This window comes from Pseudophryne corroboree, chromosome 4 (genome assembly GCF_028390025.1).
Source record: "Pseudophryne corroboree isolate aPseCor3 chromosome 4, aPseCor3.hap2, whole genome shotgun sequence".
In the NCBI taxonomy this organism is placed as follows: Eukaryota; Metazoa; Chordata; class Amphibia; order Anura; family Myobatrachidae; genus Pseudophryne; species Pseudophryne corroboree.
In genome coordinates, this window is record NC_086447.1 from 247,112,346 (window position 1) to 247,133,634 (window position 21,289).

Consider the following 21,289-nt stretch of genomic DNA (forward strand, 5'->3'; position numbering starts at 1 on the left):
ATTGGAGGGTGCCTGAATAAAGGCACCCTCAGGACTTCTTACAGACGCCGGTGATAGCTTCCTGTTTGCCTGTGTCTGCTGCAGAGAGTTCCCAGTCCCGGTCTTTTCGGTTGTTCCTGTCCTCAGAGATCCTGTACTCGGAAGTTACCATCTGTTCCTGGAGTCTGACCGAGCACCTTTAACATCTGGTGGTGTTCGTGAGTCGCGGCGCAGCCGTGTGTTGCGGCTTGTCCGCTTCTGTTTATTATTTTGTTTAATTGTGTTCTGGAGCTTTGCGGAGGATTCCGCTTCCACAGATCCACTCTGGTGTCCGGCGGTGCCGGATAGGAGTGTCGGATCAGTGGATCCTTGGTTGTCCTTTTTCCTGGAGGCTAGTCCGCACATACCTTTTGATTTAGTTAGTTAGCTTGTAACCCCTGGCCTGGTTGCTTAGTCAGAGGGCCCCTTGTTATCACCCTGTCTCGGACTTCCCCTTGTCTCCCATTAAGACCTGCGGGGGCATCGGGGTTGGGCAGACATAATCCGCCCTTCGAACGCGGCTGCCATGGGCTCAAGCAACCATAGTCTCGCAGGGGATTTCTGATAACACGGGCGAGACAACGGAGTTAGGGCGCCAGGGGTTACTAGGCTATCCAGCTCCCACAACCAGCTTATTTTCCTGTACTCAGATCCCTGCCATAAGATCTCCTCCGGTCTGGAGTACAGGAATCATAACATTATCACCGGCCCACAAAAGAAAAGATTTAACTTACAGTAAATTTTTTCACTTTTTGGTTGGGAGATTTTTGTCGGCCTTATGAATCCCACCGGTGTTGGGCCAAACCCTGGCCAGCTTCTTGTTAGTCAGATTCAGGAACTTACTCAGATGGTTCAGGATCTGTCCCTCCGGGTGAGGTCACAGGAAGATCTGTTACGGACTTCCCCGAGGGTCATCCCTGAACCAAAAATGCATCTGCCTGACCGTTTTTCTGGGGATAGAAAACAGTTTTTTAATTTTAAAGAATCTTGCAAACTGTATTTTCGTTTAAGACCAGTTACCTCAGGTACAGAGGCTCAGCGGGTTGGGATTATTATTTCTCTACTTCAGGGGGATCCTCAGACCTGGGCTTTTGGTTTAAAGACAGACGATCCGGCCTTATCGTCTGTAGACGCCTTTTTAAAATCTTTAGGGCTATTGTATGACGACCCTGATAGAGAGGCGTCCGCAGAAAGTCAGTTGCGTGCTCTTAGACAGGGTAGGAATCCCGCAGAGAATTATTGTACGGAGTTTCGCCGTTGGTCGAACGACTGTGGCTGGAATGACCCAGCCCTGCGCAGTCAGTTTCGCCTTGGCTTATCGGAATCTATAAAAGACAGTCTCCTCCAGTGTCCCGCTCCTGAGACCCTCGATAACCTCATGGAGCTATCTATTAAAATAGATCGTCGGCTCAGAGAGCGGAGGGCTGAAAAAGGGGCATCTGTCGGGTCCTCTCCCTGGGTTCCTTCCATTCCTGTAGACATAGAGGAGCCTATGCAGATTGGTCTCTCCAAATTGTCTCCGGAAGAAAGAACCAGGAGGCAAAATTATGGTCTGTGTTTATACTGCGGAGGTAAGGGACATTTTGCCCGTAGTTGTCCAAACAAGTTGGGAAACTTCCTGACCAAGTGAATTGTGAGGGGGTTCACTTTGGTCTGCAGCTCATCTCCTCAAATAATTCACTGTTGGTTCCTGCTAAAGTTTCCTATGGCAGCCTCTGTTCCTCGGTCTCTGCTTTTGTGGACAGTGGAGCTGCAGGAAACTTTATGGATTTAAAATGGGCCAAGGCCTTAGGTATTCCTCAGCTAACCTTAGGTAGGTGTATCACCATGCATGGTTTAGATGGGAGTCCTTTATCCAATGGGGTTATTTCTCTATGTACACCTCCTGTTTTGCTCTCGGTGGGAGCTCTGCATTCTGAAAAAATTGAGTTTTTCCTTACCCATTGTCCAGCAGTTCCTGTCGTTCTGGGTCATCCTTGGCTGGCCTTTCATAATCCCGTCATTGATTGGCAGTCTGGGGAGATCCTACAATGGGGTACCATCTGTGATAAAGAATGTATTACGCTTCCTATCCGAGTAGCTGCCGCCAGTTCCGCACATATTCCTGGGGAATACCAGGATTTTGTTGATGTGTTTTCCAAGGGCAATGCGGATATTTTGCCTCCCCATAGGCCTTATGATTGTGCCATTGAGTTAATTCCTGGTGCCACGTTGCCTAAAGGAAGGTTATATGCATTGTCTGGTCCTGAAACTGTGGCCATGAATGAGTATGTGAAAGAAAGCCTTGGGAAAGGGTTTATCAGGCCATCTAAATCCCCTTTAAGTGCAGGATTCTTCTTCGTAGAGAAGAAGGATGGTTCACTCAGACCCTGCATTGACTTTAGAGCTTTGAATAAAATCTCAGTAAAGAATACTTACCCTCTGCCGCTGATCTCTGTCCTCTTTGATCAGCTACGTTCGGCTGTCATTTTTTCTAAGATTGATCTTAGAGGAGCATATAACCTCATCAGAATCAGGTCAGGGGATGAGTGGAAAACGGCATTTAGTACTCAGTCGGGCCACTATGAGTATCTGGTCATGCCATTCGGCCTATCTAACGCTCCGGCAGTTTTCCAGGATCTCATTAATGATGTGCTCCGTGAGTTTCTGGGAAGATTCGTCGTGGTCTATTTAGACGATATTTTGATATATTCTGACTCCGTGGAACAACATGTTACCCAGGTGCGTCAGGTGCTAAAGAGATTACGTGAAAATCACTTATATGCCAAGCTGGAGAAGTGTGAATTTCATGTCACGGAAGTATCCTTTTTAGGGTACATTATTTCCCCTCGGGGATTCCGAATGGAACCAAAAAAGCTCCAAGCCATCCTTAGTTGGGCGCAACCCACCAATTTAAAAGCAATTCAGCGCTTTTTAGGGTTTGCAAACTACTATAGAAGATTTATTCACTCTTTCTCTGACCTAGTTGCTCCCATTGTGGCACTTACTAAGAAGGGAGCAGATCCTACCAATTGGTCATGTGAAGCGGAGTTATCTTTTCAGGCCTTAAAACAAGCCTTTGTCTCAGCCCCTGTCCTTAGACATCCCAACCCAGAATTACCTTTCATTATTGAGGTGGATGCCTCGGAGGTTGGAGTAGGGGCTATCCTTTCTCAGAAGGATCCAGATTCCCTTGAGTTACATCCTTGTGCCTTTATGTCCAGGAAATTCTCATCTGCAGAATCCAACTACGATGTTGGTAACCGGGAATTGCTGGCTATTAAATGGGCTTTCGAGGAGTGGAGACATTGGCTTGAAGGAGCTACCCACACCATTTCAGTTTTGACTGATCACAAAAATCTTCAATACATTGAATCGGCTAAACGACTGAATGCCCGACAGGCTCGTTGGGCTTTATTTTTTACTCGTTTCAAATTCATTATCACCTTCAGACCAGGTTCCAAGAATACCAAGGCAGATGCCCTGTCACGCAGTTTCCTTCCGGTTCAAGACAACAGTCCTGTTACTCCCATACTTCCGCCTTCAGTCATTCAGGCAGGTCTCACACAGGATGTATTTTCCCAATTAAAGCTGCTTCAACATCAAGCTCCGGGAAATACTCCTGCTAGTCGTCTTTTTGTTCCTGAGTTTTTGAGAGCAACTGTTTTGGCGGAATTTCATGATAGCAAAGTTGCAGGGCATCCGGGAATCGCTAAGACTTTGGAATTAGTATCCCGCTCAGTATGGTGGCCTGGTCTTTCCAAAGACATTAAAGAGTTTGTTTTTTCGTGTCAGGTCTGTGCACAGCATAAAGTTCCCCGTTCTTTGCCTATTGGTCAACTTATGCCCTTGAAAGTTCCTCTTAGGCCATGGTCGCATATCTCCATGGATTTTGTGGTGGATCTCCCTCTGTCAGCCGGATGCCGAGTCATATGGGTGGTAGTGGACCGTTTTAGCAAGATGGCCCATTTTATTGCTCTTCCCCGATTGCCATCTGCCCAGGGATTGGCAGTCTTGTTCCTCCGTCATGTTTTCAGACTCCATGGGTTACCCACTGATATTGTTTCTGACAGGGGTCCACAATTCATTGCGCAATTTTGGAAGTCTTTTTGTGCTTCATTAAAGATGAAATTATCATTAACCTCCGGCTATCATCCACAATCCAATGGACAGACTGAGCGAGTTAACCAATCTCTAAAACAATATTTGCGTTTGTACTCGGCCAAACTCCAAAATGACTGGTCTGAGTTTCTTCCATTGGCGGAGTTTGCTTATAATAATGCCTGTCATTCCTCCACCAATGTGTCTCCATTTTTTGCAGTTTTTGGTTTCCACCCCAGAGCTAATTCATTTTTTCAACATTCCTCTGTCTCCTCTCTGGCCCTGACCTCTCATCTTAAACTTATTTGGAAAAAAGTGCACCTGGCTCTCAGAAAAGCAGCTTTCCGGGAAAAAAAAATTTCTGACAGGCTCCGGCGGCCGTGCACTTTTAAAGTAGGAGACAGGGTGTGGTTGTCGACTCGCAACATCAAACTTCGACAAACCTCAGCCAGATTGGGTCCTAGATATATTGGACCATTTCTCATTATCAAAAAAGTCAATCCAGTTGCTTTCCGGTTACGTTTACCAAAAACTTTACGGATCGGAAATACCTTCCATTGCTCATTGCTTAAACCATATGTTTCGTCCAGCAGATTTCCTCGTAAAAAATCTCAGGGGAGATCACCAGTTAATGTACAGGGTCAGCAAGAGTTCTTGGTTGAGAAGGTTCTCGATTCCAAGTTGTCCCGGGGTCGGCTTTATTTTTTGGTGCATTGGAGAGGTTATGGGCCAGAGGAAAGGTCGTGGGTCCTGGATGAAGACCTTCATGCCCCAAAGCTCAAAAGGGCATTTTTTCGTGAATTTCCTCGGAAACCTGGCTTTAGGGGTTCCTTGACCCCTCCTCAAGGGGGGGGTACTGTTAGGCGCCGGGGTCCGCTCGGCCGTGCGGCCCGGCGCCTAGCAACCAGGGACGCCGTGCGCGTTCAGCCGCCGGCTCCCTGGCAACGCTAAGACGCCGGGCGCACGGAGCCGCTCTGACCTTAGCAACGGGGACGCCACGTTCAGCCGCGTTCCCCGTTGCTGGGTCTATTCTCATTACCCTGATTATGTGCTGGCCGTGCAGCATGCAAGCTGCACGGCATTTCTATTTGATTGTCCTGTCTGGATCCTGATTGGAGGGTGCCTGAATAAAGGCACCCTCAGGACTTCTTACAGACGCCGGTGATAGCTTCCTGTTTGCCTGTGTCTGCTGCAGAGAGTTCCCAGTCCCGGTCTTTTCGGTTGTTCCTGTCCTCAGAGATCCTGTACTCGGAAGTTACCATCTGTTCCTGGAGTCTGACCGAGCACCTTTAACATCTGGTGGTGTTCGTGAGTCGCGGCGCAGCCGTGTGTTGCGGCTTGTCCGCTTCTGTTTATTATTTTGTTTAATTGTGTTCTGGAGCTTTGCGGAGGATTCCGCTTCCACAGATCCACTCTGGTGTCCGGCGGTGCCGGATAGGAGTGTCGGATCAGTGGATCCTTGGTTGTCCTTTTTCCTGGCGGCTAGTCCGCACATACCTTTTGATTTAGTTAGTTAGCTTGTAACCCCTGGCCTGGTTGCTTAGTCAGAGGGCCCCTTGTTATCACCCTGTCTCGGACTTCCCCTTGTCTCCCATTAAGACCTGCGGGGGCATCGGGGTTGGGCAGACATAATCCGCCCTTCGAACGCGGCTGCCATGGGCTCAAGCAACCATAGTCTCGCAGGGGATTTCTGATAACACGGGCGAGACAACGGAGTTAGGGCGCCAGGGGTTACTAGGCTATCCAGCTCCCACAACCAGCTTATTTTCCTGTACTCAGATCCCTGCCATAAGATCTCCTCCGGTCTGGAGTACAGGAATCATAACATAAGCCATGCCAGAATGCAGCATACAGGGCCTCGTCGTTCCGTGCCAGTTCGGATGCCAGGATTTCGAACTGTATGAGATACTGTCCCACAGTACGTGTTCCCTGGCGTAAACTGAGAATCTGAGATGAAGCAGAGGTTACCCGGCCTGGCTCGTCGAAGATGCGCCTGAATGTTGCCACAAAGTCCGTATAAGAGGACAGCAGGGGATCAGACTTCTCCCATAAAGGTGATGCCCAGTCAAGGGCTGAGCCGCTGAGAAGGGAAATGATATAGGCAATTCTAGTACGGTCGCTGGGAAAATTGCCAGGCTGAAGCTCAAAGTGGATTTCGCATTGGTTAATAAATCCCCTACAGAACCTTGGAGATCCGTCAAACTTTGCAGGCGTTGGGAGATGAAGACGTGGAATGGAAATGGGTAAGGAGGGTGGGGTTACAACTGGTGTCACTGTAGTGGACGCACCGGACGTGCCAGGTCCACGAAGGGTCGTTTGAATCCCATCCAGCCGCGTAGAGAGATCCTGGAGACAGCGGATGATGTGGCCTTGTGCAGCCTCCTGATATTCAAGTCTGGCTGCCAGTTCTTGCATCGGCCTAGCCGCTTGATCCTGGTCTCCGGCTGGATTCATATGGTCAGTGCCTACTGTCACAACTGAGGGCCTGAGCTGACGGAGGCAGCCTCAGTTGTAGGGGCTGAGGTGTAGTGAAACCTGGGAGGTTGTATCAGACCCCTGGACATGTAAGTTACACGTAGAGAGATTGCCCGAAGGCGTGACCACGACAACCAAGATAAAAGTCAATGATGTTTATTTGACAAACTCCATGCAACACAGCAGTAATAAAAGAGAAACGTAAAATCAGCAGTAATATAACACAGTTCCTGGGTACTACAGGATGGCAATGGCCACAGGGCTCTGGTAGTATGGGTACAGTTCTTATTGACCTCTAGATGGAAAGTCCTTACCAGACCCGACTGTAGTAATGGAGATAGCCCAGGATCATACCAGCTGATGTTCCATGGGAAGCTGGGCTGCTGTAGATAAAGTGGCTGCTGTGAGTACTGGTTGGAACCAGACAGATGTAGACACGGAGTGGATACTGGATGGAACCAGCCAAATAATAAATGAAGCTTGAGAGCGATTAAATACAAATGATAAATGAAGCTTGAGAGCGGTGAAATAATAGTACCGGTGGTAAGTGGTAATCTGCAGAAATGGTACCGGCACTTTAAGAAGAACTAATCTCTGCTGGAAGCTAAGTGCTGGAAGCAGGTGAATCTGTAGCTGGAAACAGATGATTCCCAGAGGACTGGAGAGTCAGGCTGCACCGCAGGATGGTAGGCAGGTGCGGGTCTCTTTAGTGGATGCTGGAGACAGGAGCTGGAACCTGGAGAAACAACCACAGGAGAGAGACTGGAACAAGGTATGACAAACAAAGCACTGACGATTTCCTGGCCCAGGCACAGGATACTTATACCTGCAGCAATGCAGGCATTGGCTGGACAATTATGCAGATTTCCAGAGGCAGTGGATTGGTGGAACTGAAGCATGTGATTGAATCCAACATGGCTGCGCCCATGTTAGAACTTGGAGGGAAAACTGGTTTGGGAATCCATGTGCAAACATAACTGTAATGGCGGCGCCGGCCGCAGAGGACAGGAGACGCCAGACTGATAATGTATGGTGAGACTCGTGGATGACAGCGGAGGCCGCGGCAGGCATGGAACACCACACAGACAACCTGCACTTATAACACAGGAGCGGCGGCGGAGGCCGCGGAGGACGGGAGACGCCATGCAGGATTCAAACATGGCGCCGCTGTGACAGCATCTCAGCGTGACAGGAGGGATTTGCAGTATGTGGACACAGATGAGATCCGGCCTTGGAACGCTGAGCCAGCCTCAGGAGACATCTGAAAGGCAAGTAATGGCGTCCAGATACCCGGATCTTGACACACAGCAATACAGCTCTGGGGCAGTCACCTCCACAGAAGGGACATAGAGCACAGAGGGGCACACAGGTAAATAGCCCAATCTGGATAGACTGGTGACTAGAGGAGACTACATAGGCAATAACAGGGGTAGTGTCGTTTCTATAGAAAAATAACTATGCACCCATGTTCATTCATGTTCCTGCTCTATGAGATAACTGAGCCTCTAGTACAGGAACAATGTATAATATAAGTGTTTTGTATGAAATTGACATTAGAGAGGGGTGTGGTCCTCAGGCAGTAGGGCCCACTGGGGATTTCCTCAACCACAGTGGGCCAGTCCAACCCTGAATGGTCATCTTTGGAGAGAGAAACAGACAGGATAAAAGAAGTGGAAATAAAGACAGGAAAAAAAAGAGGGAGATGAGTAGGGAGGGTTGGAAAGACAAAGGAAAAAAAGAAAAGTGACAACAAGGGGCACAATAGCTTGTGATCCGGAGAATGAAGAGTCCATAATACTAGTTTATTATATAAACATAATTATTTTGTTAAAATGAGAGGCAATAGACATTGTGCAAAAGCCTGAGAAAGAAACCCCAAGAATCCTGTTTGGGAAAGGTGTCACAAATATGACATAAAAATATATTTATGATCTGCCACAAGTTCAAGAAAGCAACAGCATCAAGAGCCCATTCACTCATAACCACAGTTGGAAAGTGACAAAAACTCCCCCACATAACACCTATATTGGGGTAGGTGAGTACACAGCTATACCAAATTGTATCAGGCTATGACATATACAGATGAGTCTAGCAGTGGCAATTGCGGATCATTTGACATGGCTTAGGGGCCTGCAAACCTGCCTTCCTTTTCTGCACATCTCTGATGAAAACTCACCAAATTTCCAGCAGTATATTCTTGTGAATAATGCCCACATGAACCTTTTGGCTCATATATTTCGCGTAAATCTGGCTCTGGTACTAGTCAGTGCCTCCCCAGCATTTTACCTCACTGCATGTCCATCGTAGCAACAGCTGACATTGTGGATAGGGACCAAGTTAGCATTGTGAGACATCTCCGGGATCTAGCTTCATGGCAAACCTGAAGAGGTCTCTCTTAAGTGGGTTCATCAAAATCCTTTGGTTGACCACTTTGACATATCAGTGGTTGATGGCTTGGCCAAAGCATCAGTGAAGCATTGGCTAGGCCTGTCCTGACCCACGTCCTCCTAAATTTTAGTTAATAGAGCTTGTGGCCATTTCTCTCCATGTTCTGAGCTGTGTATTTATTGGGTTATTGGTCCTTGTGATTAGTTGTGTTAAAAGGAGAAAGTACAATATGTCCTGGCCAATAGGTGCACTAGAGCAAATCAATTGCAATGTACATAAATGGCCCTCTTTGTTCTGTGCTCTAGGTGGGCAGTCTCCAGCTGGGGATGCATTCAATATACCAGCTGTCGGGATCCCGACGCTCAGCATACTGGTGCTGGGATCCTGACAGCTGAGATACCGACACCTATTCTCTCTTGTGGCATCCACAAAACCCCTGGAGGGAAAATTAATAGTGTGGCATGCATAGCGCACCACCGTGCCCGCAGCATGGCGAGGGCAGTGAGCCCGCAAGGGGCTCTTTCGTGCTCGCCCCACTGCTGGCATTCCGGCGCCTGGCATCCCGGTGCCTGGCATCCCGCGGTCGGGATTCTGACCGCTGGGATGACGGGCGCCGGTATATCGATACCAACCCTCCAGCTGATCCTACTATGGGCTATAAACGGGTTACATACTATTTACCAGCAGGTGGGATGGCGACAAGATCAAGATCCCGACAGCTGCATCCCACCCGCCAGAATGCCGGCAGCGGGGCGAACGGTAAGAGTCCCCTTGCGGGATCCCTGCGCTCGCCACGTTGCGGGCTCAGTGGCTCGCTGCACTCGCCACATGTTCTAGTCTCAGTCTATGGGTGTCGTGGACACCCACAAGTGGGAATAGTCCCTGTGTGCCTGGATTCCGGCTGTTGGTATTGACGGCTGTTGGGATTCCGTCTTTGGTATCCTGACCGCCAGGATCCTGACAGCTGGCAAATTGATTGCTACCTTGTTAGATCCTTTGTCCAGCAGAACCCTCATCAGCTGCTTTGCTTGCACTTGTTTATAGTATCAATTTAACAGTGCTTGGCATGAAATTTTGTGTGATAGTTGGAAAGTTGCCTGTCAGTGTTGAGATCCATGTACATGGCAGCAATTACTGTTCAGATGCATACTGTATATCATTCACTTGGGAGAACATTACAATATAACAAATATCAGATAAATGATCTGAAGTTTCATGTTATAGTGAGTAGACAATAAAACTAAAATGTTACAGGCAAGCACAAGATACAGATACTGTAATAATAGTAAAGGATTTGTACCTTTTATAACCAATAAAAGATACAACAAGAAATGTAGACATGAAATTGGAAATCTAATACCCCTTTCACACCGCAGCTTATACCCGGTATTTTGCCGTTTTAACTGGCTTCCTAAACGGGTCAAGCTGCGATGTGAAAGGGTCCCCTTCAATTTACCGTTTTCAAAATACCGGTATTTTGAAACGGTAAAAAAGCAGGGTCCTACCCGTTTCAGTCCCATTTCACTGTGCAGTGTGAAAGGGTCTGAAACGGTATTTGCAAGCCCCAGAAGATGATAGGCTGTCTCCATGTGTGATGTCACCAGCCACAACCAGGAAACAGCTTGGAAAACACAGGAGACACATGAGAGAGTGGCTTTATAAACGTTTAAATGTGAAAAACACAGAAAAAAATGGCGTGGGGTCCCCCCTCCAAAGCATAACCAGCCTCGGGCTCTTCGAGCTGGTCCTGGTTCTAAAAATGCGGGGAAAAAATTGACAGGGGATCCCCCGTATTTTTAAAACCAGCACCGGGCTCTGCGCCTGGTGCTGGTGCAAAAAATACGGGGGACAAAACGAGTAGGGGTCCCCCGTATTTTTCACACCAGCATCGGGCTCCACTAGCTGGACAGATAATGCCACAGCCGGGGGTCACTTTTATGCCGTGCCCTGCGGCCGTGGCATTAAATATCCAACTAGTCACCCCTGGCCGGGGTACCCTGGGGGAGTGGGGACCCCTTCAATCAAGGGGTCCCCCCCCCCCAGCCACCCAAGGGCCAGGGGTGAAGCCCGAGGCTGTCCCCCCCCCCCATCCAATGGGCTGCGGATGGGGGGGCTGATAGCCTTGTCAAAATTGAAAGAATATTGTTTTTTACAGTAGTACTACAAGTCCCAGCAAGCCTCCCCCGCAAGCTGGTACTTGGAGAACCACAAGTACCAGCATGCGGGAGAAAAACGGGCCCGCTGGTACCTGTAGTACTACTGGGAACAAAATACCCAAATAAAAACAGGACACACACACCGTCGACAGTAAAACTTTATTTCATACGTCGACACACACATACTTACCTATGTTCACACGCCGACATCGGTCCTCTTCTCCATGTAGAATCCACGGATACCTGAAAAGAAAAGATCAATATACTCACCTCAGCCATGGTCCAGAGATAAATCCACGTACTTGGCAAAAAAACAAACCGAACACCCGCTCCATGCCGGACTGAAAGGGGTCCCATGCTGACACATGGGACACCTTTCCACGAATGAGACCTGTCAGTGACAGCTGTCACAGAAAGGTCTCTAAGCCAATCAGGAAGCGCAACTTCGTTGCGCTCACCTGATTGGCTGTGCGCTGTCTGTACTGTGACAGCACATCGCAAAGCCGCTCCATTACTTTCAATGGTGGGAACTTAGCGGCTAGCGGTAAGGTCACCCGCCGGTCAGCGGCTGACCGGCGGGTGACCCCACCGCTACCCGCAAAGTTCCCACCATTGAAAGTAATGGAGCGGCTTTGCGATGTGCTGTCACAGTACAGACAGCGCCCAGCCAATCAGGTGAGCGCCACGGAAGTAGCGCTTCCTGATTGGCTGAAGGGACTTCAGTGACAGGAGTCACGTGATGTCCCGGCATTCGAGGAGAGGGGTCTCATATGTTAGCATGGGACCCCTTTCGGTCCGCAGGTCCGGGTGTTCGTTTTCTTTTTTTGCCAAGTCCGTGGATTTATCTCTGGACCATGGCTGAGGTGAGTATATTGAACTTTTATTTTCAGGTACCCCTGGATTCTACATGGAGAAGAGGACCGATGTCGGCGTGTGAACATAGGTAAGTATGTGTGTGTCGGCAGTGTGTAATAAAGTTTTACTGTCGACGGTGTCTGTGTCCTGTTTTTATTTGGGTATTTTTTTTCCATTAGAACTACAGGTACCAGCGGGCCAGTTTTTCTCCCGCATGCTGGTACTTGTGGTTCTCCAAGTACCAGCTTGCGGGGGAGGCTTGCTGGGACTTGTAGTACTACTGGAAAAAACAATATCTTTTCATTTACAACAAAGGCTATCAGCCCCCCCATCCGCAGCCCATTGGATGGGGGGGGACAGCCTCGGGCTTCACCCCTGGCCCTTGGGTGGCTGGGGGGGGGGACCCCTTGATTGAAGGGGTCCCCACTCCCCCAGGGTACCCCGGCCAGGGGTGACTAGTTGGATATTTAATGCCACGGCCGCAGGGCACGGCATAAAAGTGACCCCCGGCTGTGGCATTATCTGTCCAGCTAGTGGAGCCCGATGCTGGTGTGAAAAATATGGGGGACCCCTACTCGTTTTGTCCCCCGTATTTTTTGCACCAGCACCAGGCGCAGAGCCCAGTGCTGGTTTTAAAAATACGGGGGATCCCCTGTCAATTTTTCCCCCGCATTTTTAGAACCAGGACCAGCTCGAAGAGCCCGAGGCTGGTTATGCTTTGGAGGGGGGACCCCACGCCATTTTTTTCCGTGTTTTAACCATTCCATCTTTTAAAAAAAATAATATTTTTAAAAAATATATAAATAATACTTGTGCCTCCAAAAAAGACAAACCAAGTACCTAATCCCATCTAATAAAAATAGATATGCTTCAAGCTGCTGGGTTCCATCGTACGACTATCCAAATTATTAATAATGAATTAATTAGTGATTAATAATAATGTGTGGGCCAGAAAAGTCCATTTATAATGACAACCACTGTTTTCTATGGGTGAAACGGGTTCAGTGTGAAAGGTACCAAAACGGGAATGAAATGGTAATTTACTGGTTACAACATGAGATGTGAAAGGGGTTTAACTGCTCAGACCCGTTTTAAGAACCGTTTCAAATACCATTTCAAAAGCAGGTTTTGCGATGTGAAAGCAGCATAAAAGTGTAAGCTATCCACAATCTTGCATGAGCAAAAAAATGTAACACTCATGTATTAAATGACTATACTGTAAATTGGTATGAGACAACCAAAAGATACACAAAAACATTTCTAGTCTGAGAGCATGAGCAGAAACAAATAACTGCTGCCTCATGGACACTTGTGGGCTGATTGTGGGTCCCTTATAACTGGGGGAACTTTAACCTGAAGAGACTGCAAATAACTGGGGACATATTACCAGAAGAGACTGAATAGCTGGGGGCACTTTAACCAGAAGAGACAGCACGATCCACTGTTAACTGAATCTGACTCTTTATGTATTGTGCAGGTATACCAGCATTTCACAATGGCTTTAAACAAGTGCATAAGGGCAGTGGTGTCACAACGGGGGTGCGGCCCGCACCGTGTGTCACCTGCTGAGGGGTGTCACAAAAGTGTCGGCTCCTGCTAGTGACAGGAGCCTGGTGCTGCATTATGTGCAGTGCCCGGCCTCTGTCACCGTGCACCTCCCATACACCCGTAGTGACGGAAACGGAGGTCGGGAAGCGTAGACCACGCCTCCTTCTGATGGCACCCTGTGAAGCCGCACACCCTTTTTATAGAAGCCGCACCAGGGGGGTGATTCCGCGTTGTTCGCTTGCTAGCTGCTTTTAGCAGCATTGCACACGCTAAGCCGCCGCCTACTGGGAGTGTATCTTAGCTTAGCAGAAGTGCGAACGAAAGATTAGCAGAATTGCGAATAGCAGTTTCTGAGTTGCTCCAGACTTACTCAGCCATTGCGACCAGCTCAGTCCTTTTCGTTCCTGGTTTGACGTCACAAACACACCCAGCGTTTGCCCAACCACTCCCCCGTTTCTCCAGCCACTCCTGCGTTTTACAACTCGAACGCCTGCGTTTTTCCGCACACTCCCATAAAACGGCCAGTTTCCGCCCAGAAACACCCACTTCCTGTCAATCACACTCCGATCAGCACAGCGATGAAAAAGATTCGTTATGCCGTGAGTAAAATACCTAACTTTTGTGTAAAATAACTAAGCGCATGCGCTCTGCGAACCTTGCACATGCGCAGTAAGCAACTAATCGCAGTATAGCAAAAATCGTCAATGAGTGAACAACTCGGAATGACCCACCAGGTCTTCTATATGTTATTTCCAAAACTTTACATTTAGAACCTGATCTCTAGAAATCCTATTTCTGATGTTGGGCTGCAATGTAGCCTAGACAGCGCTGTACATCAGACATTAATGCTTACGGACTGCAGCCTTGCCAGCCACCCAGGAGAAGGTACAGTTATTGGTAAGATTTTACAAAAGTCACTGGTGTAGGAGACTGGGAGGTGGGTACTGGAGGATGAGGGTCAGTAGGCCAAAGCTGTGGTAAGGGCCCAGAGAAACCTTTACTGGCACTGTCCAGCATACAGCTTTGTCATCGTACATGGGGGGGGTCATTCCAAGTTGATCGTAGCTGTGCTAAATTTAGCACAGCTACGATCATCTTCCCTGACATGTGGGGGGACGCCCAGCACAGGGCTAGTCCGCCCCGCATGTCACTGCCGCCCCCCCGCACAAATACAAAAGCATCGCACAGCGGCGCTGCTTTTATATTTCTGGAGTAACTCCCGGCCAGCGCAGCTTCTGCGGCTGGCCGGGAGTTGTTCGCCACTGCCGCTGGCCGCAGCGGCTGCGTGAGACGTCACGCAGGCACCGCGGCCCACCCCTCAACGGTCCGGCCATGCCCGCGTTGGCCAGACTGCGCCCCCCTAAACAGCGGCTCAACGCCGCCGTCCAGCCCCCCCCCCCCCCCCCCCCCCGCCCAGCGACCGACTCTATCTCATAGGCGATCACTAGGCAACGACAACTGCTATGCGCCGGCGCACTGTGGCACCGACACATGCGCAGTTCTGACATGATCGCTGCGCTGCGACAAACTGCAGCGAGCGATCGGGTCAGAATGACCCCCATGGTTGTTAAACTCCTCTGTGACATCTAATGGCCATACATTTTACAGCAGAGAATGCGTTACCAATTTCATACACAATTAAATGTACTAAATTATGAATCGCAAAGATTAGTTTACATACAATATTTGCAATGGGCATAGTGGCAGGTCTACAGAGGAGGAGGCCCTTATGCAGACTCCATCTGGGCCCATTCCTCTCTAGCCGGCAGTGCTGTAGAGCTCTGGGCACTAGGGTTCCTAGGAGACCCTAGTGCTGTCCAAGAGCCTACAGCACATGCGCAGCTCTCCGGGTAAATGGCGTGGTGGACATTTTCCCAGCGATTTTCCTACTGCGCATGCGCGAAACACCGGGAAAATGGCGCCATGCCATTTTCCCAGTGAGTCCTGAAGTGCTACTGCTGCGCCGTGGGACTCTGATCAGTGAGTATTAAAAATAATGAGTGCAGGGTGTGCGGTGTGGGCCCCACTGGTCCCCGGGGGCCCATGTGCATTGCACACACTGCACCCATTATAAATACGCCAATGAATGGGCATCGGTACCAAGTAGATTGAGAATGGTGAACATGGGTCAGAACATTGACAGTGGTTTGACAAGGCAAAAACAATTAATAATGTACTGTAATACCTGGATCAATACCTGGCTTGGAAAATTACTATCTGGCATTATTAATTAGGATCTTGTTTGGCACAGTAGGGTAGTATATACTATATATACTGTATTGCCCTATTGTGCCTTTTCATAAAGATAGATACTATAGATAGATAGACAACAGTTGGCACTCCAAGTACAGTAAATAAAAACAACTTGCCACAGTGCCTTCCAAGAAAAAAATCACATCACTTGAAGTGAGATTTACCGTATTTATTAACAGTATTTATTACATGAGTGCCACAATTTCTCTGTGACATATATATATATATATATATATATATATGTGGACAAAGGATGAGGTGGTAGAGAGCGACCAATGGTGCCGAATGAATGCTAAAAACAGAATGATGATATAAAAAATGTGTACAAATTTATTGCAGTGGGACGCACTATACAAACTAGTTATAAAAACATACAAGCTCATATAAAAAGATATATATATGACCCTATACAAAAAAACAAAATTAAAAAAGATTATTGAAATTTAAAAAGAAAAGAGCATGGTGACATAAAACTAGATGTATTACTTAAAAAACTTTGAAGTACCACTTTAACACAGAGGGTAAAAAATAATTAAAAAGTTTAAAAAGCACAAAAAGAAATAAAAGGCGTTCAAAAGGATATAAAAAAGAGGAATCAAAATAGCTTTGTGGTGAGGTTAGACCAAAGAGTAGCACCCAACGCGTTTCGTCCTATCTGGACTTCATCCCCCACAAAGTTAAGCTATTTTGATTCCTCTTTTTTATATCCTTTTGAATGTGAATAAAGAGCAATAGGGTGTGGTGTAATGTGAATAAGGAGCAATTCAGTGTGATGTAATGTGAACAAGGGGCTCTACTGTGAGGAGTAACGTTTATAAGGTAAAGTGATACTACTGTGGGATGTAATATGAATTATGGACACTATCGCATGATCAAATGTGAATGAAGTTGCAGTGCTGTGTGGCGTAATTGGAATTGGGGTTACTATTGTGTGGCCATGCCCCTTGCCAGCAAAAACACACCCCTTTTTGGGCTGTGTGCCAAATGTGCGAACTGTTCCTATTTAAAATATAGGGGGTACAAACCCCAAAATAAGGACTGCTATGGGTGAGGGGTGATGGTGCTGGGAAAGAGGTGCAAGGTCAGAGGCGGAACCAGCGGTGGTGCAAGGGGGCACCAGCCAAAATCTTGCCTAGGGCATCATATTGGCATCATATTGGCTAGGGCCGGCTCTGGCTCCGGGCCCGCACCCGCTCCTCCCCCACCCATCCACGGCATCACCGCAACAGCCCCCCTCTACCCGTGGAACCCCTGCCACTGCCCCTCCCCCACCCATGGCACCCCCGTCCCTCCCCCACCGCACTGTCCCCTCCCCCACCCGCAGCACCCCCGCAACCGCTCCTCCCCCACCCGCGGTGGCTCCAGGCCCGCACCTGCTCTTCCCCAACTTACGACATCACCGCACCAGTCCCCCCTACCCGCGGCACCCCCGCCACCACCCCTCCCCCACCCGTGGCACCACAGGACCCCATCTGTGTTTCCCCTGCACCTGCCACTCCTCCAACCACAGCACCTACTAGGTGATTCGACAGGCCCTGCGTGCACTGTTCATGCCGTTGCAAGGGGCTTCAAACCCTTAACCATTGCACGCCCTTTGTCCGTGCAATATTTAACCACTCACACAATTATGATTGGAGGTAATACTCCATATAATAAAAATATTTCACGCCACAAGGGTGTGCAAGGGTTAAGGGGGCGTAGCCCCTTATGATGGCGTGAAGAGTGCCCGTAGGGCGCAATGAATCACCTTATATATATATATATATATATATATACGCACAGTTTTTGTAAGCGCACTTTACGCAAGCATGTTGAAACTCTACATCAACCATTTTATTCCCTAGGCCTTAGAAATGTCAGTAGTTCCTAGTGAACTCGAAGGATGAATATTGGTTCAGCCCACAAAATGGCTGCTTCCACTATCAGTCTGTTTACATTGGAAATGCATGACATTGGCATCAAAAGCATACAAACAAGCCTCATTTATTTATATTACAGCATCATAACATCACAGAAGCAACAAGAGCTGTGTAGTCTGGTGGTTTCATAATGGCAAATAAATCCAGCACAGACGTGTAATTGAGCTATTATGAATGGTATACAGGTTACTCTGTCTCTCTAAGCCCAAGGAAAAGGTTGTGTGGTTCTAGGAGCTGACACTTAGCCAGTTTTTAACTGCCCGACTGGTAACATAAATCTAAAGGCCAATAACAACATGCATTCTGTATATGTATTTTATAGGTATATCTGTATTCCTGTTATGTTTTAAAGTTGCTAAATATATAGGAAAGACAAAAATGTTATTTGTATGTACATAAATACATGAGAAATAACGTAATGATGAGTACTGATATTTGAATATGTATAAATACATGGGAAAGACCTTAACGATGAGTTTTGATATTTGTATGTACATAAATATATGGGAAATCCTGTAATGATGAGTATTGATATTTTTATTCTTAGACTGTAGCAAATACTGGATGCCAAAGTGCCCAAACATCTTTACCCATCAGCTTTGATATTACACTAAAACAACCACCCGAGTTTGTTTCTGCACGGCTTTATACATTACTGCATATCATTGTAAAAGTCTCAGCACAGACAGTATTCTATCTTTTTAGCAGGATGAATGCGGTAGATACAAATGAAATTATTTAATGATCACTCTACCCATCTCTAGAACATGGCAGCACTAACAGACATCACAATGAATCAAACACCTCAGAAACCGAGTGGACATGTGATCCAACATATGACATAAGTGCCTTCAGCAGTACAAAAGTTGCCGTGTTAACCATGAGAAAAATTCCATTATAGCATCCATGTCAATCCCATCATAACAGAATCGGTACGTAATAATGATAGCCCTCTAGCCAATGCAAGACAACTAACAACATGCATCTGCACACTGATAGTGATGTTACATATGAATATTACACACACACACACACACACACACACACACACACACACACACACACACACACACACACACACACACACACACACACTGTATGGTAAGCACTGCAGAATAAATGTACAAAAGAAAAATCAGATAATCCATGTGCATATCAATAAATGACACAGCTGTATGAAATAATCCTGTCACACTTTACTATTGCATACTCTACCATTATGATTAGAGTTCTCGGTCTGCTTATTTCATCCACATCATCCTGTAGCACTATTTCATGTGACAGATCCTCTTGACGTCTTGTGCAAATGTGGGGACAGCTCCTCTGTACCACAGAGCGAAAGGCTTGGAGCAGAACAATGCTGGCAGCACAGCCCATATCTGCATCCTGAATCCCACAAAATAACTTCTATGCTGATGCTACGTTTGTACAACAGTGGCTCCTTGTCCCTGGAAGCAGCCTACACTGCAGCCGCAGCCAGTCAGCTCTCCAATCACTTCCCGCTGCACGGATCATCTGATCACAACTAAATAGCTTGGATGCAGCTAGAGGAAAAGACTTCATCCACTGTAACTGAACACTTGCAGAGACATAAGGGCATGAAACAGTCTGCAAATAATTCTGGAATCAAACGAAGTCCAAGGATTCCGGTTTTCTTATTTCAACAGAACACAAAATAGCTTTAGTTCCATGGTTCTATTATTAAAATCATCTGTTCAAGTAATGGATTTGGTTGTTGGAATATTGAACGTCGGGAAATAGTCTGTTCTTGCAGAAAACAATATTGAACAGAAAATATTGCACTCAATTTACAAATTGCTAATTTTGCTGATTCTTTAAACATCAAGAAAGACAGATCTTCTACAACTGACAGCTCAGTGGCGGCAACAGATTATGTAGGGCCTGATTCTTAGTTGGGAGTAAATTAAAAAAGAGCAAGTAACTGCATCTGGACAAACCATGTTGCAATGCAAAGGGACCAAATACATTTTTTTTTTGTATGCAGGGTAAAAACTGGCTGCTTTTGCATGTAGCCCATAAATGCTGGACAGTGTTTTATTTAGAGATGTGCCGCAGGCATTTTTCGGGTTTTGTGTTTTGGTTTTGGATTCGGTTCCACGGTTGTGTTTTGGATTCGGACGCGTTTTGGCAAAACCTCCCTTAACAATTTTTGTCGGATTCGGGTGCGTTTTGGATTCGGGTTTTTTAAAAAAACAAAACCATAAAAACAGCTTAAATCATAGAATTTGGGGGTCATTTTGATCCTGTAGTATTATTAACCTCAATAACCATAATTTCCACTCATTTCCAGTCTATTCTGAACACCTCACACCTCAGATACAACGTAGGCTTTAAACCTAGGATCGAGCATGGTGGCCAAAATGTATTGCTCTGATTTCAACAGTTTGACCACCCGTGAATCCTGGTTAAGCGAATGAAGGGCTCCATCCATAAGTCCCACATGCCTAGCGGAATCGCTCCATTTTAGCTCCTCCTTCAATCTCTCCAGCTGCTTCTGCAAAAGCCTGATGAGGGGAATGACCTGATTTAGGCTGGCAGTGTCTGAACTGACTTCACGTGTGGCAAGTTCAAAGGGTTGGAGAACCTTGCACAACGTTGAAATCATTCTCCACTGCGCTTGAGTCAGGTGCATTCCCCCTCCTTTGCCTATATCGTAGGCAGATGTATAGGCTTGAATGGCCTTTTGTTGCTCTTCCATCATCCGAAGCATATATAGGGTTGAATTCCACCTCGTTACCACCTCTTGCTTCAGCTGATGGCAGGGCATGTTCAGGAGTGTTTGCTGGTGCTCCAGTCTTCAGCACGCGGTGGCTGAATGCCGAAAGTGGCCCGCAATTCTTCGGGCCACCGACAGCATCCCCTGCACGCCCCTGTCGTTTTTTTAAAAATTCTGCACCACCAAATTCATTGTATGTGCAAAACATGGGACGTGCTGGAATTTGCCCACATGTAATGCACACACAATATTGATGGCATTGTCCAATGTTACAAATCCCCAGGAGAGTCCAATTGGGGTAAGCCAATCTGCGATGATGTTCCTCAGTTTCCGTAAGTTGTGTGTCTCTTATGGAAAGCGGTGATACAAAGCGTATCCTGCCTAGGAACGAGTTGGCGTTTGCAAGATGCTGCTACTGGTGCCGCTGCTGCTGATGTTGCTGCGGGAGGCAATACATCTACCCAGTGGGCTTTCACAGCCATATACACCTTAGTCTGCCCTGCTCCACTTGTCCACATGTCCGTGGATAAGTGGACAGTGGGTACAACTGCATTTTTTAGGACACTGGTGACTCTTTTTCTGACGTCTGTGTACATTCTCGGTATCGCCTGCCTAGAGAAGTGGAACCTAGATGGTATTTGGTACCGGGGACACACTACCCCAAGCAATTCTCTAAGTCCCTGTGAACTAACGGCGGATACCGGATGCACGTCTAACGCCAACATAGTTGTTAAGGCCTGAGTTATCCGCTTAGCAATAGGATAACTGCTGTGATATTTCATCTTCCTCGCAAAGGACTGTTGGACAGTCAATTGCTTACTGGAAGTAGTACAAGTGGTCTTCTGACTTCCCCTCTGGGA

The 21,289-nt window shown here is 47.4% G+C and overlaps 1 protein-coding gene across 6 annotated transcripts in view; it reads right to left on the reverse strand.

Annotated features, from left to right (window-relative positions):
- Window positions 1-21,289, reverse strand: part of DOCK10 (dedicator of cytokinesis 10) — a 691,954-nt gene that overhangs the window by 508,553 nt on the left and 162,112 nt on the right. For 4 of the 6 annotated variants that reach the window (XM_063916009.1, XM_063916010.1, XM_063916014.1 and 1 more), the window contains exon 1: window positions 18,908-19,142. The exons of 1 other annotated variant lie outside the window; for it this stretch is intronic. In XM_063916009.1, the coding sequence (XP_063772079.1) occupies window positions 18,908-19,069 (162 nt within the window). In that variant the 5' untranslated portion in view covers window positions 19,070-19,142. Of the gene's footprint in view, window positions 1-18,907; window positions 19,143-21,289 lie in introns of those variants that run through there. One more of the 6 variants, XM_063916008.1, reaches the window with a different exon arrangement.